The following is a 21,948-nucleotide window of genomic DNA, read 5'->3' as shown; positions in this document are numbered from 1 at the left end:
CCACATAGGCTCTAATGCAGCAAGGTAGCAAGTTGCGGGTTTGATTCCCGACAACCTTTGCTGCGTGTACAGTATCTGAATAAAGCAGAAAAGCCCAAAAGATATCTTTAAAAAAAGACGTAGAGGCCTGCATTTGGCCTCACACTTGCCTACCTCACCTGTGTGTGTGTGTGTGTGTGTGTGTGTGTGTGTGTGTGTGTGTGTGTGTGTGTGTGTGTGTGTGTGTGTGTGTGTGTGTGTGTGTGTGTGTGTGTGTGTGTGTGTGCGCGCGAGCAACTGTACATGTGTGGGTGCATGCATAAGGGGGAGTCGGAAATAAAATAAAATCCAGGCCTTTCAGGGGCTAAAATGGGCTTCTTCATGAATCTTATTTAGCCTAAATCAATATAAACCTCTCCTACAGCTACCTGTCTGCCAGGAAGACAGTGCTATAGTGTCTATATATAGAGACATGGCTCGGGACAGAGTACTCGCATATCAATATACTCATGAAAAATACATCACCCAGATTTCCTGCAAGTCTATCGTTGTACCTTCACAATAAAAGCTCATTGTTCACACATGAGCACCACTCACTCACTGATTTCCCAAAACATATGGTCAAAACATAGACCTTTTTTTTTGTGGGTCACCGTTTGTATGTATGTATGTATGTATGTATGTATGTATGTATGTATGTATGTATGTATGTATGTATGTATGTATGTATGTATGTATGTACGTATGTACGTATGTATGTATGTGACTGCGTCTATGCACGTTTGTGTATGCATATTTATTTATTTAAGTTTCAAATAGCTTTCAGAAACTTTCAAACATTAGGAGCTCACAAGCTCACAAGAGCTATTTTCATTTTTCTTACAGTAAGTGGTTAATTCATAATGTCATTTTGTAAGCTTCAGTTCCGGGAAGACACCAAATTTCTCTTTTGCGTCTCATTTGTATGACATACAGTACTACGCATTTGTATGCCATACTACGCGTCACCACTGCACATCTATGTGTGCGTGCGTGCGTGCGTGCGTGCGTGCATGCGTGCGTGCGTGTGCGTGTGCGTGTACATGAGTCAGTGAGTGTGTAAAAGTGAGAGAGGGATGTACAGTATTTGTGTTGTTAGTGTAAATTGGAGAACAGAGCAGGATAATAGCATAAAGCTACGTACCACTGGACCCATCAGCACCCAATTTATCATGCACGCGGCCAAAAAGGCAATAGTGCACCCCCCCACACACACAGACACACACACATGTTTTGTATTTCTGGAAATATTTTCATTGAACTGTATGTAATGGGGGGTCGAACCAAAATAAAATTAAAAATATATATTTTAGCAGACAGACATATCAGACAGATTTTGCCCCAACCCGTCTCTAAAGTACGACTTGAGAGTGAGAATAATGTTGGTCATAGATGACTGATGTCACACACTGGCCACATAAAGTCTGAGATCCACATGGGAGCCATACCGTTATTAAACCTGTCTTGTTAAAATAGGCAATTGGTAACCTTCCCATTGCCAGTAGACAATGTTTTTGTTCTCTCTTTTTCTGGTGTGTCACGTACAACGTCATGAATGCGAAAATTAGAGTGTCTACTTCCAAATTAGGCTGTCATATTTCCTTCATTGCTAATTGGAGCTGGAGCTGATAAGTCCTACCTACCGTATAGTCATAGATGAATGGGTAAAGAGGTCATCTGGGATCAGAAGCTCCCAGGTACCCCCACTCTATGTGTGAAAGTGTCCCTTCGCAAGACACTTAACCCCTAACTGCTCCCCGGGCGCTGTATTAATAGCACCCACTGCTCCTAATAGTTGGAATGGTTAAATGCAGAGGACACATTTCATGTCCTGTAAGTGCAAATGTACTGTGACAAAAAATAACCCCAAGGAGTACTGGGACTCAATTATTATTTTGTCTCGGGAATGAATGCAGATTGTAGCCTTTCCCACTGAAGACAAAAGCTAGATGAGTTCCCAAGAGCTGATTATTTACTTTTTCTATTCATGAACAGCCAAAGGATACTATTGTACTGTCAATAACAGCTGATAATAATAACATCAGCACGGACTGCATTGAGCTTTGCTTTTCTACAGGAAACAATACACACAGCTGGTAGCTGAGGGAGGCTGAGATCTCAAAGCTCCAAACTAAAGAGTCTAGCCTATTAAGCAGCCCAGCATCAGCACACACTTCATTCTTTTTTTTAATTAATATACCATGGCCACAGAGAATACTTGATTCTAATTGGCCGGAGGGTAGATTTTCACTTTATCGAACACCTTTGACCGTTCTAATGTAATATACATATAAACATTTTACTGTATTTAAGGTTTAAGCTAACATTAGTAACAAACTATCCATTTAAACAACTTTAAAACGTTTGGAGGTACATAATAGCCTACATATGTGTTCATACACGTTTGTGCACATGTGCGCACCTGTGTGGGCGTGCGTGGGTGTAAAAGACGTGATTATTGTCAACTGACTCCCATTGGTACTTGTTTCTCTAACTTGCAAGAGTAGTAAGCTAACATTCATTCCAAGGTTGATGACCATATTGCTGCCAATGCAAAGTTTCTATTTAAAGAGCAGATTGCCCCAGAATGTGAATAAACACTCATATTTTAATCATTGGGTAAGTGGCCATAAGCCAATAATCAACGCTGAGCCGTGCGGTTATCAAAAAATGATGCACTTTGCGGATGGTAATTATATAGTCTAATAATTATAATTGAACCTGTATTAATCCCCGTGGGGGAAGTTCCGTTTTCACTCAGTTATCTGAGCACGGACACACACACACAGGGCCTATAGACAGGCAATACGGAGACATGGTGGACTCAAGGGCTGCACGTAGAGGCACCCAGGAGTAGTTAACCACTTAAACCCCATATAGTTCATATACCGGGGTCCCCCAGGGGTCTGTAGTTTGTTCCCTCCTTTGTTCACTCTACACCAAATCTCTTCGCCGAATATAGCCGATCTACAAAGTCTGGGGGTTCTAATCCACCGTGGTGCATCCAGCTTTGACGAGCATCTATATACAAACACAATTGGCCGGGTGTTCGGGGGAGGGAAGCCGTTCGGGAAGGGTGATATTTATCACTGCATGTGATCCTAGGGGCTGGGGCGGCACCTGTCAGCAGGGAGAGTTGGGCGGGAGGAGTAGCACGGAGGCTCTACGTCCTCATGGTGGGGACTCCTCTCTGGCAGGTGAGTCATACAACAGCAGTGACAACACACAGTAATGTGTAGGTACCCTCACAAAAACATGCAGTAATCCTGGTCACTATACTGCCTCCCCCTGGCCAGCCAGGGGGCCTGATGGAGGGGAAAGGAACTGGTTGGAATAACGTGTTCCTTCCACGCGCTACGTCCAACCAGGGAAACTCTCCCCTGTCAGCTGACAAGAAGGTCAGTTGGCTCTCATGCATTGAAGGAGGCATGAGCTCGGCCCTGGCCTCCCTAGGTTGGCAGAGGGAAGGTAGTTCCCAGGATTACATAGACAATTGACACTGGGTGTTACAAAATCGTGGGATAAAAAATGTAGGGGAAAGCAAACACACAGTAATGTGTGGGGGGAAATAATTGGCATAACAACGTGTGCGTGCGTGCGTGCGTGCGTGCGTGCGTGCGTGCGTGCGTGCGTGCGTGCACATGCACATGCATGTGCACATGCATGTGCACATGCATGTGCCTACACCTATCCGGCAACAGTTGCAGTTGTGATGAATAAGTGATGAATGCTGATGACATGTTATGATACCTCTAGATCCCCCAGGAGGAGAGGTGGAGGATGAAGAGGAAAAGTATGAATGTGAATGAATGAGAATGAGTCTTGAGGAATATGTGTGCGTGTGCACACATGCATCTAAAGGACCCTCCTGTTTCTGTCACTCTCTCTCTCTCGTGTCATTTGCTCGTAACTGCATTATTCCACTTAATACGGCAAACTTGCAAAGTGTCCATAATGACTAAAAATACTAAATGTTGCGAGTCTTCCGTGGTTTTTGTTCATTAATTCCATGTAGCTACAGTAACATATGTTTGTCACCAGGTGTCGCTAATTAGGAACCGGACTACTTCCGTGAATTAGACATTGTACAGTATGGTCACTGTGCCCATTGTAAAAATTACACGTCTGTTTCTTTTAGGTTTAGGTAGGGTTCGAATACAGCCAATCAGAACGGCATAGCTATTGGTTCTTCAGTAAGACTAATCTCTCAAGACAGATTCAGGAAACGGATTCCAAGATTGCTGTAAGACTAATCTTGAGATACCTGTGGGGGTGAGTTAAATTGAAGTATTGGATCCTAGAAATTCATCAGGTGAGTCTCTTATTGTCAGTGAATTCGTCTGTGAATTATTATTACAGGTACAGTACGCGACACCCTCTGCGGACGTCCTCCACAACACAATTTGTCTTTTTGCCATCACTTTCGTGATGAAACGTGTCGTTTGGCACAAAGCATAAATTGACCTTTTAGTGTGAACTTCATTTTGTCTGAGGTCCAATATGTTGAAAAAAAAAAAAAGATGGTTTTCCAGTCCATTTAAATCAGAGCTTGACCGATGCCAGATTTTTGGGTCTGATACAATCCCAATTTTGAAGTGTCCTTGGCCACTGAATAATAAAACCATGGATTTGATAACAGTTTGTATTTGAGAACATTTGACTTATAAGTAGCCTAAACAAATGAATAAAAATGAACTTTCTTATGGTATATAAAAAATAAATGTACTTTCAATTATACAATGAACAAGAAAACAAGAAAATATAAAATACACAAACTGAACTTTTTATTTAACCCCTATTAAGTTTTATTTTATACCCCCTCAATAGCAGATCTGCAATCTCACGTGTCGCATGCATCGTGATACGTTGAGATAATGGCCAATACATCAGCCAAACCTATATATCGGTCAGACAATTAAAATCCTTCAACAAGCTACTGTAACAGTGACTACTGACTGGGAAACCAAATATAGCAAACTCAGCACTGAGCTTCAATTATGTATCGAATTCTTCTGATTTAATATGGTGGACCAGTATTCTACTGGTTGGGGACAGTTCCAAAACATACTGAAAAACAGCCCTGAATTATAACTGGAACTGTACAACTGCTGTCTTCCTCTGTGGGTTTAACTGACTGACACACCCACAGAGAGAGAGAGGGGGGAGAGAGAGAGAGAGAGAGAGAGAGAGAGAGAGAGAGAGAGAGAGAGAGAGAGAGAGAGAGAGAGAGAGAGAGAGAGAGAGAGAGAGAGAGAGAGAGAGAGAGAGATGATTGAGGAATAAAGGGCACTGAGCTTGCTGACTGCATAAATGAGGTTTGTGGGTTTTTTAAATTAATTAAATTACATGTCAACAATAAAAACAGAGCAGCTACACTCTGCTGCTTAAGAGAGAGAGAGAGAGAGAGAGAGAGAGAGAGAGAGAGAGAGAGAGAGAGAGAGGAAAGGAAAGACACAGAAACAACTCAGGAGAAAAGAGAGGGAGAGAAAAGAATGAGAGGAAGTAATGAAGGAAGAAAATAAAACTCCCAGGCAGCACCTGCATCTCCCAGCTGTGCTGTGTTTATTCTGAATCATTGCTCCACCCAGAGAGACTGCTATACGCTTCATTTAGAAAACAGGGATGTATCGCCAAGAAGGCAACGGGTGGGTGTGAGGCTGCTTATTGGAGATCAACTTGCAGATCATGTACCTGAGTGTCTTCACGAATAGCAGTGTTTCACTCAATCCCATACAACAAGCTATTATGATGAGTCTGAACCATGCTCACTGGAGAGGAGAGGAGAATAAAAGAGAGGAGAGGAGAGTTGATAAGTGGAGAGGAGAGGAGGAGAAAGACTTGAAGAGGTGTTAATTATTAGCGTATAATGTGAATACGGTTTTTCATCAGTTTCCAGATGGACAATTTGTTCTTCATTGGTCCCTTGGGAATGAAGTGAAGAGTGGTTGGATACATCTTTTATAATGATAATTGTGTTAATAATGGCTTTTTTCGGCGGTGTGTGTGTGTGTGTGTGTGTGTGTGTGTGTGTGTGTGTGTGTGTGTGTGTGTGTGTGTGTCTGTGTGTGTGTGTGTGTGTGTGTGTGTGTGTGTGTGTGTGTGTGTGTGGCACACTCGTGCCAGCTTGAGTAGCAGGTTGTTGCATCACTGTTACAAATATATTGAACATGCGATGTGGTGTCTGGTGTTCAGTGTGCATTGTGTTATTGTTAGTGTGTGGTGGGTTGGAACAGAACTTCAGTGTCCATCAGTTCGGTCAAAGGAGAGCCAGAGGACAGAACCCTCTAGTCCCCTGAGAGGCTGAACCAGCCAGCAAACCAACCTGTACACGTCACAGGCTGCAATCTAAAGGGAGCAGGCAATTCAGCTGAAATCCGGGCACGGAGTGTGTAGGTGTGTGTGTGTGTGTGTGTGTGTGTGTGTGTGTGTGTGTGTGTGTGTGTGTGTGTGTGTGTGTGTGTGTGTGTGCTCATGCGTGCGTGCGTGTGTGTGTTCGCATCAATACAAGGTGCAACGTGATTTCTTTGTAAAATGATCAACTGAGATCACTGATTCAATGATTACTTGAACAACTGCAATAATGACATTATTATCAATAATGACACTAAATCAGTGGTTCTCAAAAGTGTGGTCCGGGCGGGGACCCCCAGGGGTCCTTGAAGGGGTTCCAGGGGCACCCCAGCAAAATGAGTGTAACGGATTATAAACAGATTAGTTTGAACACTTAAGCCCTGTTTTATCATGTTCTGGCTATTCGAAAATAGGGGTTCCTGCCACAAAGTATTTTCAAATGGAGGTCTGTGGTCAAATACATTTGACGTGTGGCATGAAAATGTTGGAAAAGATAAGATACAACAGCCCACGTTTTCACACGGTGCGTCTTCTGCCTGATGCCTGCGTAGGGATTTTCCAAATGAGCAATTTGCCTTCTCACACTCCAGGACTCTCCTACATGGTTTTAGAAATAGGTACACATTTGTACACTTTCCGAGTTATATTAACACTCAGGATTATACTGGATATAAGGTTATTCAAAAATAGCTCCCTAAACAGTACAATGCCATAACCATGATGACAATGTCACTGTGATACCTGCTGGAAGTGGGTCTTATCCTTCACCATTCTATTGTAGTTCAGTGGTTCTCAACCTTTTCAGCCTGTGACCCCCCAAAATAATCATATTTGAACTGGGGACCCCCCCCACCCTGATAAGCACTTGGAATGTAGGAGTTGAGGCATTACATTTAGTTTGATTTGGTTCCACAGATAAATATTGTGAAAATAGCAGATCTACAAGCTCACAACGCCTTGCCTTGCGAAGGGCTGTGAGATTGTAGATCGGCTATTTATTTATTGTTTGCCTCTTTCATATATTATTTGACAATGTGGCCAATGTTTAACCAGCTTCTTTTTTTTTAGGTATTAAAAAGGTCTTAAAAGTCCTTAAATTGTCAGTGAAGTGACAATTTAAGGACTTTTGGGGACCCCCCCCAAAAAAACATGTGGGGACCCTCCTGGGGGTCCGGACCCACAGATTGAGGACCACTGTATATAGTTCACAGTTGCCACTTGCCAGGGTATTTTTTCCCTGTTCTTCTCATTTTGACCTGACATGGGTGGTTCTGACTGCCACCCTTCAGTAAATAGCTGGTTATAGTGAGTAGCAGAAGCAGCTGTTCCAAGTTATGGGTCTCTCCTCTGTGTTAAATCAAACGGACGGCTGCTTATATCAGAGGATGAATTAATGCTCTGGCGAGACGTCGAAGACACAGACCCCCCACAAACAGCTTTAAATCTCTCTCTCTCTCTCTCTCTCTCTCTCTCTCTCCTCTCTCTCTCTCTCTCTCTCTCTCTCTCTCTCTCTCTCTCTGTGTTTGCGCGCGCGCGCGTAAACGTCGTTTTCCCCATGCACACGAGCCAAAAAGGAATGCTCAACTTGGTAGCTGAGTGGAATATAGATGCGATTGGAGACGAGTTGAGCCGTGATTTGCACATCGACACAGCCGCACAGACACACACACACACGCGCGCGCGCGCGCGCACACGCACACACACACACACACACGGAGCAGTGTCTCCCTTTAAAGTGACTGCAAACGGCAAACGGCAAAAATCCATATCCTCTGCTCAAAACAGAACTACATTAAATCAACATTACATCATTAAAGAACATTTAAACGACACACGTGCATCAATTCCTGCGACTGATTCACCAAGTCACACCTGGTCATGATTTAGCTGTAAAAGCCAGACCACTAACTGAAATGGTTTCCCATCAATAACGCAATCATTCTTTCGATATAAACCAGGGGTTTTCAACGTTTTTCAGGCCAAGGACCCCTTAACTGAGAGAGTGATGAAGTACAGGGACACCCCCCCCCCCCCCCCACTACATTGTTTACAATATTGTGTTGCAGATTTAACTTTTTCATATAGATTTCATAGCGATAGCTTCATTGACTATCATCAGTGTTGTGCAAATGTAGTTTTTGTTAATTTCAGACATTTAACCACTTAAACCTACTACTTGATTTGCTCCTCTCCCCCCCTACACCAAACCTCTTTGCCAAAAATAGCAGATCTGATCTACAAGCTCACAAGAGCTTGTAGATCTGCTATTTTCGTCTGGAATAGGGATTCTAGGGTTCAAGTGGTTAATGAAAAAAAAAAAAAAAAAAAATCCTATCACACAGAGATTTGGCGGACCCCCTATAGTAGGCTAGCTCTGAGGACCCCCTAGGGGTCCCGGACCCCCTGTTGAAGACCCCTGAAATAAACAGTAGAACAAATGTTGTCTCTTTCCTACCTGGTGGATGAGGAACGCTACCAGGACGCGGACTCCAATCTCCATGTTCTGTTCAGTTCGTTGGGAATTAATTCAGTTCAAACGCAGGTAACAGAGGATGAAACAGTTCTGGTCATAATTCCACAGTCCAGCCGTTAATGCTGCGAGTTGAAGCCAACTTCCCACTAGATCCAACTGCAGTGTGATCAGCAAAGCATTGGAGAGAGAGAGAGAGGGAGAGAGAGATCAGCAAAGCATTGGGGAGAGAGAGAGAGAGAGAGAGAGAGATCAGCAAAGCGTGTGAGAGAGAGAGAGAGAGAGAGAGAGAGAGAGAGAGGGGGAGAGCGAGAGAGCGGGAGAGAAAGAGAGAGAGAGAGAGAGAGAGAGAGAGAGAGAGAGAGAGAGAGAGAGAGAGAGAGAGAGAGAGAGAGAGAGAGAGAGAGAGAGAGAGCGAGCGGAGCCCAGAGCACCACCAATAGATTTATAGAGGATCTGATGCGCACGAACCTGCCAGAGTCCGTCTGCAGTCTGTCTGCAGCACAACTTGTTATCAGCGGGGGGTTCTGTTGCATTGCACATTAGGCTGATCATAATATGATCAGCCTAATATGTCTATAATATGGCTATAATATTATTATAGCCATGGCATTATGCAATGGATAAAATATGATCAGCCAATATATGTGCAATATGTGCAATAGGAAACAATATTTTTCCCTTGACATTAATAGCAAGATTTTGTTTAATTGAATTGAAAGCCCTTATCGAAGTGTATTACGATTTGATCCACTAAATCTAAAGAGGCGTATGTGGCAGGTAATGTTCTGTGTCTCATTACAATAAACGGGTTCTTTGTAATGTCATTTTGGCATTAAAAAAAAGAGAAAAGGCCAACTAAACTCTTAATTCCTTCACTACAAAGGTCCAATAGGAACAGTTATTTCTGCAGGTTAAGTGTATTCATTTGCTGGCTCTGGTAAATTGTGAATAGCTAGCCTACTGCAAACAAACAAAAATACGATATATTTTAGTATAGGCTTAACTGCTAGGCCTAATTGAAACAATTCCATAAGAATAAAACAGCCACAGACCCACAGTTAGTCTAATTTATAACCATTATGTTATTTACAAGTATTAGATACAGTAAGTAGTAGGCAATAAAGGCACAGGTTTTTCCATTAAGGATTTGTATTTTTAATAAACAGGTAAATGTTAACTGTTACAGAGACATGTAGCCTACATATGTCAATGGAACCAAAACTTTAACTTTAATATTAATTCTTAGAATTAATATTGTAGCTTCTAAGTAGCTTATAAGCAGTTCAACTGGTTGGTGCTTAAAGGGCCATTCGACGCCATGCATTTTGGCTGACAGACCAACCCTGATGATGTCAGGGATAAACCGTCTAACCCAAGACCCCAGAACCGTGGTGGATTGGTGAAGGTGCCGTCGCCTGCTGGTCAAATCTGGGATTGCAAGACTTTAAAACGCTACTGTGCATGCTTCTATCGTCCGCTAGTGCGCCTTCTTTATTGGATCCAACGTTGGCGCCAATCCAAGGAATCTCTTTTTTAAGGAAGGGACATGCTGGACGCCGGGGATGCGCCATGACGTTCATGGGTGGCAAACCTCGCACCGGAAGTTCGATGAAATACATGGCAGTGAATGGAGCCGGCTGGACCAGCTCATGAACAAACCCTATTTCTGAACGATTGCGACCTTTGTCATATAATCGGTTCAGGAATATAAAAGAAGACATATCACGGGTTGTTTTCTAATCACTTGCTTTTCGATGTGCACAGTACATCATTTTATTGAGGCATCTAAACAGCGGCAGGTATCGTTTCTGGCTTGGAAGTATCGCGATATTTGGTTGCCAGACAGGAAATGGTGGACAGTCTCGCGATACTTTGGCCGTTCAGAAACATACTTTGTGCTCTTTAGATACCCTTATGAAATTATACAGTGTACACATCGAAAAGCAACACAGCAGAAAACAGTGTGTGGTATGTTTTCTTTTATTTTCCTGAGCCGAGTATTTTATAAAGGTCTCAATCGTTCATAAATAGTGTTTGTTCATTAACTGTCCAACCGGCTCTCATAGACTCCAATGTTATTTCACTGAACTTCCGGTGTGAGTTCGCCACCCAGTGCGACTAATCTGCCGGCTGGAATTGCTGGATAGAGAAAATGACGTTGGTGTCCCTTCCTTAAAAAAGATATTCCTTGAGCCAATCCAGGAAGTAGAGGTAATTCCAGTTGGTGAGCAACTTTCATTGAAATGAATAGGTGGGGGCGGGGCCGTCCGTTCTCTAGATATATTATAACTCTATGGTCTAACCACCAGAGGAAAGTAGCTGAACACCGGGGTGCCTACACTTCACCTCTTTGTGCCACGTGAATAGCCCCCAGCGCCTATACTGTGGGTGGAGCTCGCCTTTCAGGCTTTCATTCGGGGACCAGACTGTCACTGATCACACTGCTAACACCCAGTTTTGGTTAGCTGACATACAGGACCCCTGCATAACCAGAATGGTTAAAGTAAGTAAGTAATACTTCTACTACTGAAAAGATGGTTGCTTGAAAACCAAAGCTGCAACCATTTGTGATCTTGTTTTAGGTTTATTTTTATGCTGTGTTCCCTATGTAATGTTATGTAAATGTATTCCATTGTTCGTCTGTTTTCAGATTTTATGTTTCTTGTGAGGACTGCGGATGAAAACTAGCATCTTTGCTAAATCCGGTGTATTTACGTCCATGTGACAACCATTAATATGCATTGTCCTGTCCAAATAAACAAATAAAGTAAAGTACTATGGGATCCCATAGTAGAAGTAGTCAGGGACGATCTCCACCAGGTTGTACCCCTCCATTCCACTGGGAAGGAAGAGGTGTGTTCCTCCACCATTTCACCACCACCTGCCGAGGGATCCAGGTCAGCACCGCCAGCAAAGGCGGCCTCCACTATGCTTGTGCCACCACAACCACCCCCATTTGCCAAGATCAGGCAAGCCCTTGACGACCTGTACTGTGAGGAGCTGTGAGGGCCTGGGAGTTGACCAGAGCGGGCTGCTGTAGGAGTGGTTCATGGATACCTTCATATTTGGAGAAGAAGACTGCACCCATACTAACCTTGTGCAGCAAAACATTGACACCGGTGATACATTACCCACCCCATCCGCATAGTCTTGGTATGGTGAGCTCAGGCGGAGGAGCCAGCTTGGATGTGCCGAAGATTAATACTAAATGTGCTAGCCTGTGACCATCTTCATCTGTCACCTTCAGGTAAGCAACCACAACCAATGATTTCACTGAGGCATCTGAGAAGATATAGAGCTCTGGGCTTTGAGCTTTTGAGGACATGGAAATTGATGCCTAGGTACAGGTAATTCTGCAGTCTTTGCAGAACACCAACCGCCTCCACCACCTTTGAGAAGTCTCCCTCTATGAAGTAAAGTGCATCACTGCCGTAGCTTTTCCCTTCTGCCCTTGCTGCTTTCCTCTATAAGAATATCGCCCCAGTTACCAAAAATGTGAACTCTTGCACAGTAATAGACCACTTCACTGATGCGGTTGTTGTCGCATTACCACAGTAAGCACAATACAATTTGATGATCTTCACAAACTACAAAGCAGTAGAACATCTGTTGTATAGTATGTCTGCTGTAATTGCAACCTGTTCCTTTTTTAATCGGAAGAGGACTCCTGGGTAGAGGTGTGCATCGTCATTGGCCTCACGATTCGATTACGATTAATCTGTTTCATTCGATTTGATTCTACGATCAACATTTTCGAATCACATATTATGAACTCATTTCTTAATTTATAAAGTGCTGTAACATGCATGTTATGGCCTAATAACTCTCATTCAAGCATAAATGTCTTAACATCAAATTCAAAAGAAGTATTGTGAGAATGTTCAGTTTCCAATGCAGCGAATTACAACTTTAGAATTGTGCTGCATATTCAAGATTCAAGAAGCTTTATTTGTTACTGACTTATACAGGTACAAGCAGCAACATGTTGTTGGGACTTGTCCCGCAGATTGTTCTACATATAATGAAGAAGAAAATTATATATTAAGCAAGAAAATAAAATAGAATGACAATAATAAAACAATAATTCAGATATACAGTTATAGGGACTTGTCTTAGACAGGCATATAAGGTCACAGCTGAGAAGGACACTTCAAAGTAGGTTACACTCAGTAAAAAACAGTGTTAATTTAACTCTAACACTGAAGTTACTGCAGTGTACAAGTGTACGGGATTTGGGAGAGGCGAGACGCAATGTGACCGTGTACAACGCTCGGTAGAACGGCTGTTCACAGATGATTAGATTCTCTGCTTTGAAAACTGGCCGACTTCGTATGACTTAATGACTTTACGACTCTTAGCCTCACTGTCCCTCAAAGGGAGAAGGAACGGCAGTAGCGTTAGCATTTAGCTAACGCAGCATCACAGATAGTTGAGTGCAACATTACCTTCAGAGGAAAATCAACAACAAACGTCTATAGGCTATTATCAATTATGTCACATCAATGCATCAATGCAGAATCGCGCACGGTAGCATCGCAATACATCTTAGCATCGATTATTTTCCACAACTCCTGGGTGTTGTTGAGGTTGGACCCAGGCAGCAGCATATTGGCAGCAGTATGATCTGAATCATGAATCATGCACTTGCATCAAACGCCACCAACCTATTTTGGCTTCTGGGGGTCCTTCAGTCACAGTGCCAGCTCTGTATGATTGTTGTCTCTTCAGCATAAATTTAATTATCTGGGTTCTTTTCCATAGTTTGAGCATGTAGATGAGCTTTTCTGGTTGTATTTCTCATTAACTGCGATGCTCCTGCGTGGGATAAGATGGCTTGGGTGTTCTGCTCTGTTTTCTGGCACTTGATTACACTCAATCAGAGTGTGGAATTGGATTCTTTTTTTTCCAATCTGCAGAATGAATGATTAAGCCACAGGTTCTTCTTCCTGAAGTCATGGGTACTCCCACATCGTCAAGGTGTAGGGCTCAGCTGTATCCTGTATGGCAAATATGTCAAAGAACTCAGTCTTTGCAAGAGACAGATTGCTTTGATCGTCTAAAATGGTAGACCATCAGGATTAACACGGCATAATTTAGCTGTGACATCTGCATTAAGTTTGTCTGTTTCATTTGTAGTCCGTGGCTAGACAAAAGGGCTTTGGTGTCTGTGGTGCTCAACCTAGATAAAGAGCAGCCAAATGTATTTCACTGTCAGCACATTTGATGGTTGCACCACAATCCTTAACTTGGTCAGAAGTTGAGGTGATCCGGCGTTTGTAGTTCTGCAGCTTCCATTCACCTTGGCTATAGCAGCCTCAGCTACTTTTACTTGTTAGAGAACTGATAATGTTGCCTCCAATGTATTTTCAGTGTTAAGTTGGGCCTTGATGCATTGTATGGCATTGGATTCCAGGTTTGCTCTGATTTGTTTCATGATCTGTATGATCTTGCAGATTATCGTGATTTTACAGACTTTGGTGTCTGTGTTCTTTCTCTCATTGTCTGCCATGATGGCTCCTGGTTGGCAGAGACAGGTGAGATTAATGCTTGGAAAAACCTTTGGTCGATATTGGTAATGCTTTCATCAGTTCTCCAGCCGATATCCCACGCCAAGTAATTATATTTTCACTACTGTATATATTCTCCTGTGAAGTGAATTATTTGTGCAAAACCTTAAAAAAGGCCACTAGGAGGGGACACATTCATTTTAGTTCCAACAGTAATAAAAGACATAATATGTCGACACATTGCTTGTCAACAAGTTAGCATATTACACAATATTGTGTGTCAACACATTGCCGATGGGTGTGTGGAGCACACTGGCACGTCTTTCTTTCTTCCTTTCTTTTTCTCCCTGCAAAGTAGAACTGCATGTGTGCGACAAGGAAACCAGGTTTTTAATTAGTAAAAAAGGAGTCGTGAGATGTCTGTGACCTTTCTAGAGTGGGATAAGAGAGGCTGTTTCCATGCAGCGCAAATATAGAGGCCTTATCTACACCGTTAACACAGAAATTATTTTAAGAAGAAACAGGTGGTCCACTGCAAGGCCTATACAGACATGCCAAAAGCCTCGTTGCTTGTTTATAAACTTATTTAGAGACTAGAGAGAGAGAAAAAAAATCACCAATGACATGTTTTCTGATTTGAATACAACACTGGTTTGTTGTCGTTCTGATAAAGAACATCACCTGTCTCTCCTTAATCTGCAAAAATAAGTATTTCACAAGTCTTATTCTAAGAATCCTTATATATTCGAATAAGATTGACCTCATAATTAGCAACAAAAAAATGTTATGGGAGAATATAATCTACGAGCTACAGTAGCAACTATTGCCCTCAAGGTGTATGTGAGCATCAAGCATGTTCATCTGCTCCAAGCATGACGTGAGGAGGGTGTTGAAAAGCGTAACCCTAACCTTAAAGGGCAAGAACACTTTGGTACAGAGGTTTGGGTTGTGTAGTTACCTTGCAAAGATGTAACTCCAAAGGTGGGCAAGACAGGAAGTTGACATTTTTATAAAAATAAAAAAAACAGTACTGGGTTTGGTGATGTCCTATATTGTCTGAATCAACTTTGTTTGCGTTCGTTTATGTGCTAAAAGAGTGACTTTGAGAGCTGTTTTACCATACAATGTAAGTCAATGAGGAGCATATGAATTATCAATTTCAAATCAATGGAGCAATTATTTTTGATTTCTTGTCCTCCTTTGGAGTTATATCATGGCAAGGTAACTGCACAACCCAAACCTCTACCAAAGTGGTCTTGCCCTTTAAAGCAGCCGGCCCAGATGGCTTCTCCGGACGGGTCATGTTGACAGCAATGCTACCGCTTGTATGCTTTTTTGCATGACGCAGTGGTTTAACTTGTTTGGCTTGTTAAAATGCACCGTCATTGCCTCACAGTCACAGTGATGGTGGTGTGATTGTGTTGGATTGTGACCTGTGATTCATGTTAGCCTTTTTACAAAATCCTTTTGGTGGTTTTGATTGTTACTTTCTGTGTGTTTCATGGTGCGTATCGTTAGTTAAACCTTTGAACCTCCGATCCCTGTAAATTGTGTGTGTGTGTGTGTGTGTGTGTGTGTGTGTGTGTGTGTGTGTGTGTGTGTGTGTGTGTGTGTGTGTGTGTGTGTGTGTGTGTGTGTGTGTGCGCGTGTGCGTGTGCGTGTGCGTGCACGTACGTGCGTGCTTGTGTCCATCACTGTTCTTTCAACACTCTCTCACTCCCAAAACGGCTTACAGTGACTTCCTGGGAGAAATGTGACCAAACGTCAGGGTACCCGCGGGATCACCCGACAACGTCCCGGTCACTTCCGCACTCCAGAAATGCGAAAGTGCCGTTCTGCCGTTTTGTTCATATTTGAACTGGGGACCCCCCACCCTGATAAGCGCTCGGAATGTAGGAGTTGAGGCATTCAATTTCGTTTGACTCAGTTCCACAGATAAATATTGTTGCGAGGCGTTGTGAGCTTGTAGATCAGCTATTTTAACAATTTTATAGTATAGTTTGTTGATTACTTTTGATGCAGTAATGGTCTTTTTTCATTTATTTTCTTCATTTATTTAGGTATTAAAAAGGTCAAAAGTCCTTAAATTGTCATCTGGGTACCCCACCAAAATCATGTGGGGACCCCCCTGGGGGTCCCGACCCACAGGTTGAGAGCCACTGCCCTATGGTGCTAAAATGTTTGAGTTTTTCCAACCAGTCATATAGGCTGGTCATTGAAGCGTTGGCTCGCACCGCAGTTCTAGGCAAACCCCGCTGTGATTGGTCAGTAGTCGCTGTGATTGACAGTTCTCGTTTTTGGAAGGTTTATGGTGGGGGTGTGGCATTCAACTGGGGGTGTGGCATTCAACTGTTTTGAGCACCCACTGGCAGAAACGTAAATACCGCAGGCGCCTAATCTGCCTATGGTTAGTTATAGTTTTGTGGAGCATTCCACACCAACATTTCGCTCCTTGTACCTGTATGAGTGAGTGACAAACAAACCCTCTTGAATCTTGAATCTGGAAATTGCTATTGTTTTCATTAGATGAGTTCCTGGGGCAGGACTGATTTTGTGTGAGTCCTGGGTAAAATGTTTAATATGCTAATCCTTGGATTGGGGGATGAAATAAACAGTGCAGCACATCAATCAGCAGTCTGTACACAACACAGCTTAGGCCTGTAATTCTGGTCATAACCAAATGGACCCGATTTGGTTCCATTTATACTCTCTTGAAGTGAAATGAACCCTGAAGATTTTACAGTGTACTGTAGATTGAGTTAACAAATAGTATCAAATGGGGGTCCTTGGCCTAATGCATACCAACTGGGGGTCCTTGAAATAAAAGAAAAAAAGAAATCACTACATTAGAGCGGCACACCACTCTGTCTATAGGGGGCAGAGCTGTTAAAAAAACAATGCAATTGGGGCGCCCGCTGGCCTAGCGGTCCAGGCGCATACCACATACAGTATGGCTCTAATGCCCGACGACCTTTGCTGCGTGTCTCTCCCTGGCGCTCTCTCCCTGTTTCCTGTCTAACTTCACTGTGTGTACTATCATTAAAGGCAGAAAAGCCCACAAAATATATTGCAACAATGCAATCTACATGCAAAACGCCTGAACCTCCTGCAGACAAACTATAGTGTGATTTTTCTTTATTGTCTCCGCCAGGCCGAAAGGCATGGCGAGAGAGTATGTTTTGCCCCCTGTCCGTCCGTCCGTGTGTCCGTCATTCTGTCATTTTGTGTACAGCTAATCTCCGGCACCGTTGGCTTGATCGCAACGAAACTGTGCACACACACTCCCTGGATGCCAGAGCAGAACCTCTGCCCCAAATTTTTCAAATTAGCCTTTTATAGCGCCACCAGGAGGCCGCTTTTTGTAAAACACACTTCTTGACAGTACTCCTACAGATTTTATCCAAACATCACGCAAATCAGTACACAGTATCTCTATAGTCATGTGATCAACACGGATCTGTCCAATTTTCCATATTTCATCCTGATTGGCTAAGGTTGGCTTCCAAAGTTTGCAGGATTGCTCCGTTTTCAACAAAATGCCTCAAATCATGAACGCAGCTTGCGATTTCCGTGAGATTTCACACGCACATTCCCACTAGGCCGAGGAAGGAATGCCACTTGAAAATGTTCAAATCAGCCTCATGGTGGCACTATAAATGGACGATTTATGTTTTTAGCTATAACTGCACCGATCTGCATGAAACTTTGCACGCACACTCCCTAGAGGCCAAGGAAAAACAACTGACCTGCATTTTTCACATTTGCCTTTCATAGCGCCACCAGGAGGCCGACTTATGTAAAACACATTCTTTGATATTAAGCCTTCAGAATTTATCAAAATTTCACGCACATCGGTACACTTGATCTCTATAGTCATGTGATCACGATGATGTGATCACGATGGATCTTTTAAAATTTTCATATTCCATCCTGATTGGCTAACATTGACATCTAAAGTTTGCAGGAGTGGCCCGTTTTGAACAAAATGCCACAAATCATGAATGCAGCGTCCGATTGCGACACTTTGCACTAGGGCATTCACAGAATAGTCGAATATTCGAATATTCGAATATCAAACCGACTATTCGACTATCAAACCACTATTCGATTATTCGAAAAAAATATATATATATTTTTTAAAAAGTGGCTTTTCTAGAGCAGACACGCAGCTGTGAGCTCTGGTGTGACGTCAAATCGCATTCCTTGAGTCGAGTCATCAATGCCATTGAAAAAAAAAAAAAAAAAAAAAAAACGTTTTTTAAATTTTTTAATTTTTTATTATCAAACCGAATAATCGACTATTCGAATACTTTTGGGTCGAATAATTCGAATACCATAAATCACTATTCGTTAATGCCCTACTTTGCACGCACATTCGCACTACATTGAAGAACAAATGCCACCCTTTTAACATTGCCCTATTATAGCGCAACCATGAGGCCAATTTTGCAACACTTTTCTTTTTTATATTACTCCTACAAATTCAAACATCATGCAAATCGGTACACATATAGTCAAGTGATCAAGATGGTTCCATCAAATTTTTCATATTCCATCCTGATTGGCTAATTCCGAACATTGCTGCCCCACAATAACCTACCTGACCTGGCGGAGACCTGTGCTCCGAGGAGCACTTTTTCTAGTTTCCTATTTTTTCTTTCTTTCTTTCTTTCTTTCTTTCATTCTTTCATTCTTTCATTCTTTCATTCTTTCATTCTTTCATTCTTTCTTTCATTCTTTCATTCTTTCATTCTTTCATTCATTCTTTCTTTCTTCCTTTCCTTGATTTGTTTGTCTGGCTCTGACACGCACGCACGCACGCACGCACGCACGCACGCACGCACGCACGCACGCACGCACGCACGCACGCACGCACGCACGCACGCACGCACGCACGCACGCACACGCACACACACGGTTTTGACAGATTTCTGCATACATCCATCTTGAGTGGAAGAAGCAGCTATTTTAACAATTTTATAGTATAGTTTGTTGATTACTTTTGATGCAGTAATGGTCTTTTTTCATTTATTTTCTTCATTTATTTAGGTATTAAAAAGGTCAAAAGTCCTTAAATTGTCATCTGGGTACCCCACCAAAATCATGTGGGGACCCCCCTGGGGGTCCCGACCCACAGGTTGAGAGCCACTGCCCTATGGTGCTAAAATGTTTGAGTTTTTCCAACCAGTCATATAGGCTGGTCATTGAAGCGTTGGCTCGCACCGCAGTTCTAGGCAAACCCCGCTGTGATTGGTCAGTAGTCGCTGTGATTGACAGTTCTCGTTTTTGCAACTATGCCTAAACCTAACCTTAACCCGGTCCCTAACCCTAACCTCTGTAAAACTATGCCTAAACCTAACCCTAACCCTAACCCTAACCTCAGTAAGACTATGCCTGAACCTAACCTTAACCCTAACCCTAACCTCAGTAAAACTATGCCTGCCAGGGAGCCAATCAGACAGGTAAGGCGGGTCTATATCCTATAACTTTGGTGGGATTCATAATCACGCGTCATGGAAGGTTTATGGTGGGGGTGTGGCATTCAACTGTTTTGAGCACCCACTGGCAGAAACGTAAATACCGCAGGCGCCTAATCTGCCTATGGTTAGTTATAGTTTTGTGGAGCATTCCACACCAACATTTCGCTCCTTGTACCTGTATGAGTGAGTGACAAACAAACCCTCTTGAATCTTGAATCTGGAAATTGCTATTGTTTTCATTAGATGAGTTCCTGGGGCAGGACTGATTTTGTGTGAGTCCTGGGTAAAATGTTTAATATGCTAATCCTTGGATTGGGGGATGAAATAAACAGTGCAGCACATCAATCAGCAGTCTGTACACAACACAGCTTAGGCCTGTAATTCTGGTCATAACCAAATGGACCCGATTTGGTTCCATTTATACTCTCTTGAAGTGAAATGAACCCTGAAGATTTTACAGTGTACTGTAGATTGAGTTAACAAATAGTATCAAATGGGGGTCCTTGGCCTAATGCATACCAACTGGGGGTCCTTGAAATAAAAGAAAAAAAGAAATCACTACATTAGAGCGGCACACCACTCTGTCTATAGGGGGCAGAGCTGTTAAAAAAACAATGCAATTGGGGCGCCCGCTGGCCTAGCGGTCCAGGCGCATACCACATACAGTATGGCTCTAATGCCCGACGACCTTTGCTGCGTGTCTCTCCCTGGCGCTCTCTCCCTGTTTCCTGTCTAACTTCACTGTGTGTACTATCATTAAAGGCAGAAAAGCCCACAAAATATATTGCAACAATGCAATCTACATGCAAAACGCCTGAACCTCCTGCAGACAAACTATAGTGTGATTTTTCTTTATTGTCTCCGCCAGGCCGAAAGGCATGGCGAGAGAGTATGTTTTGCCCCCTGTCCGTCCGTCCGTGTGTCCGTCATTCTGTCATTTTGTGTACAGCTAATCTCCGGCACCGTTGGCTTGATCGCAACGAAACTGTGCACACACACTCCCTGGATGCCAGAGCAGAACCTCTGCCCCAAATTTTTCAAATTAGCCTTTTATAGCGCCACCAGGAGGCCGCTTTTTGTAAAACACACTTCTTGACAGTACTCCTACAGATTTTATCCAAACATCACGCAAATCAGTACACAGTATCTCTATAGTCATGTGATCAACACGGATCTGTCCAATTTTCCATATTTCATCCTGATTGGCTAAGGTTGGCTTCCAAAGTTTGCAGGATTGCTCCGTTTTCAACAAAATGCCTCAAATCATGAACGCAGCTTGCGATTTCCGTGAGATTTCACACGCACATTCCCACTAGGCCGAGGAAGGAATGCCACTTGAAAATGTTCAAATCAGCCTCATGGTGGCACTATAAATGGACGATTTATGTTTTTAGCTATAACTGCACCGATCTGCATGAAACTTTGCACGCACACTCCCTAGAGGCCAAGGAAAAACAACTGACCTGCATTTTTCACATTTGCCTTTCATAGCGCCACCAGGAGGCCGACTTATGTAAAACACATTCTTTGATATTAAGCCTTCAGAATTTATCAAAATTTCACGCACATCGGTACACTTGATCTCTATAGTCATGTGATCACGATGATGTGATCACGATGGATCTTTTAAAATTTTCATATTCCATCCTGATTGGCTAACATTGACATCTAAAGTTTGCAGGAGTGGCCCGTTTTGAACAAAATGCCACAAATCATGAATGCAGCGTCCGATTGCGACACTTTGCACTAGGGCATTCACAGAATAGTCGAATATTCGAATATTCGAATATCAAACCGACTATTCGACTATCAAACCACTATTCGATTATTCGAAAAAAAAATATATATATTTTTTAAAAAGTGGCTTTTCTAGAGCAGACACGCAGCTGTGAGCTCTGGTGTGACGTCAAATCGCATTCCTTGAGTCGAGTCATCAATGCCATTGAAAAAAAAAAAAAAAAAAAAAAAACTTTTTTTAAATTTTTTAATTTTTTATTATCAAACCGAATAATCGACTATTCGAATACTTTTGGGTCGAATAATTCGAATACCATAAATCACTATTCGTTAATGCCCTACTTTGCACGCACATTCGCACTACATTGAAGAACAAATGCCA

The 21,948-nt window shown here is 42.7% G+C and overlaps 1 protein-coding gene across 1 annotated transcript in view; it reads right to left on the bottom strand.

Moving 5' to 3' along the window:
* Positions 1 to 8,941, bottom strand: part of cdh13 (cadherin 13, H-cadherin (heart)) — a 266,521-nt gene extending 257,580 nt beyond the window's left edge. Inside the window, exon 1 of the mRNA XM_080437656.1 lies at positions 8,825 to 8,941. Within this exon, the coding sequence (XP_080293782.1) occupies positions 8,825 to 8,869 (45 nt within the window). The 5' untranslated portion in view covers positions 8,870 to 8,941. The remainder of the gene's footprint in view (positions 1 to 8,824) is intronic.
* Between the last annotated feature and the right edge of the window lie 13,007 nt (positions 8,942 to 21,948).

Source organism: Gymnoscopelus braueri (assembly GCF_963280865.1).
Source record: "Gymnoscopelus braueri genome assembly, chromosome: 9".
Classification (NCBI taxonomy): domain Eukaryota; kingdom Metazoa; phylum Chordata; class Actinopteri; order Myctophiformes; family Myctophidae; genus Gymnoscopelus; species Gymnoscopelus braueri.
This window is presented reverse-complemented; position numbering and strand designations above follow the sequence as displayed.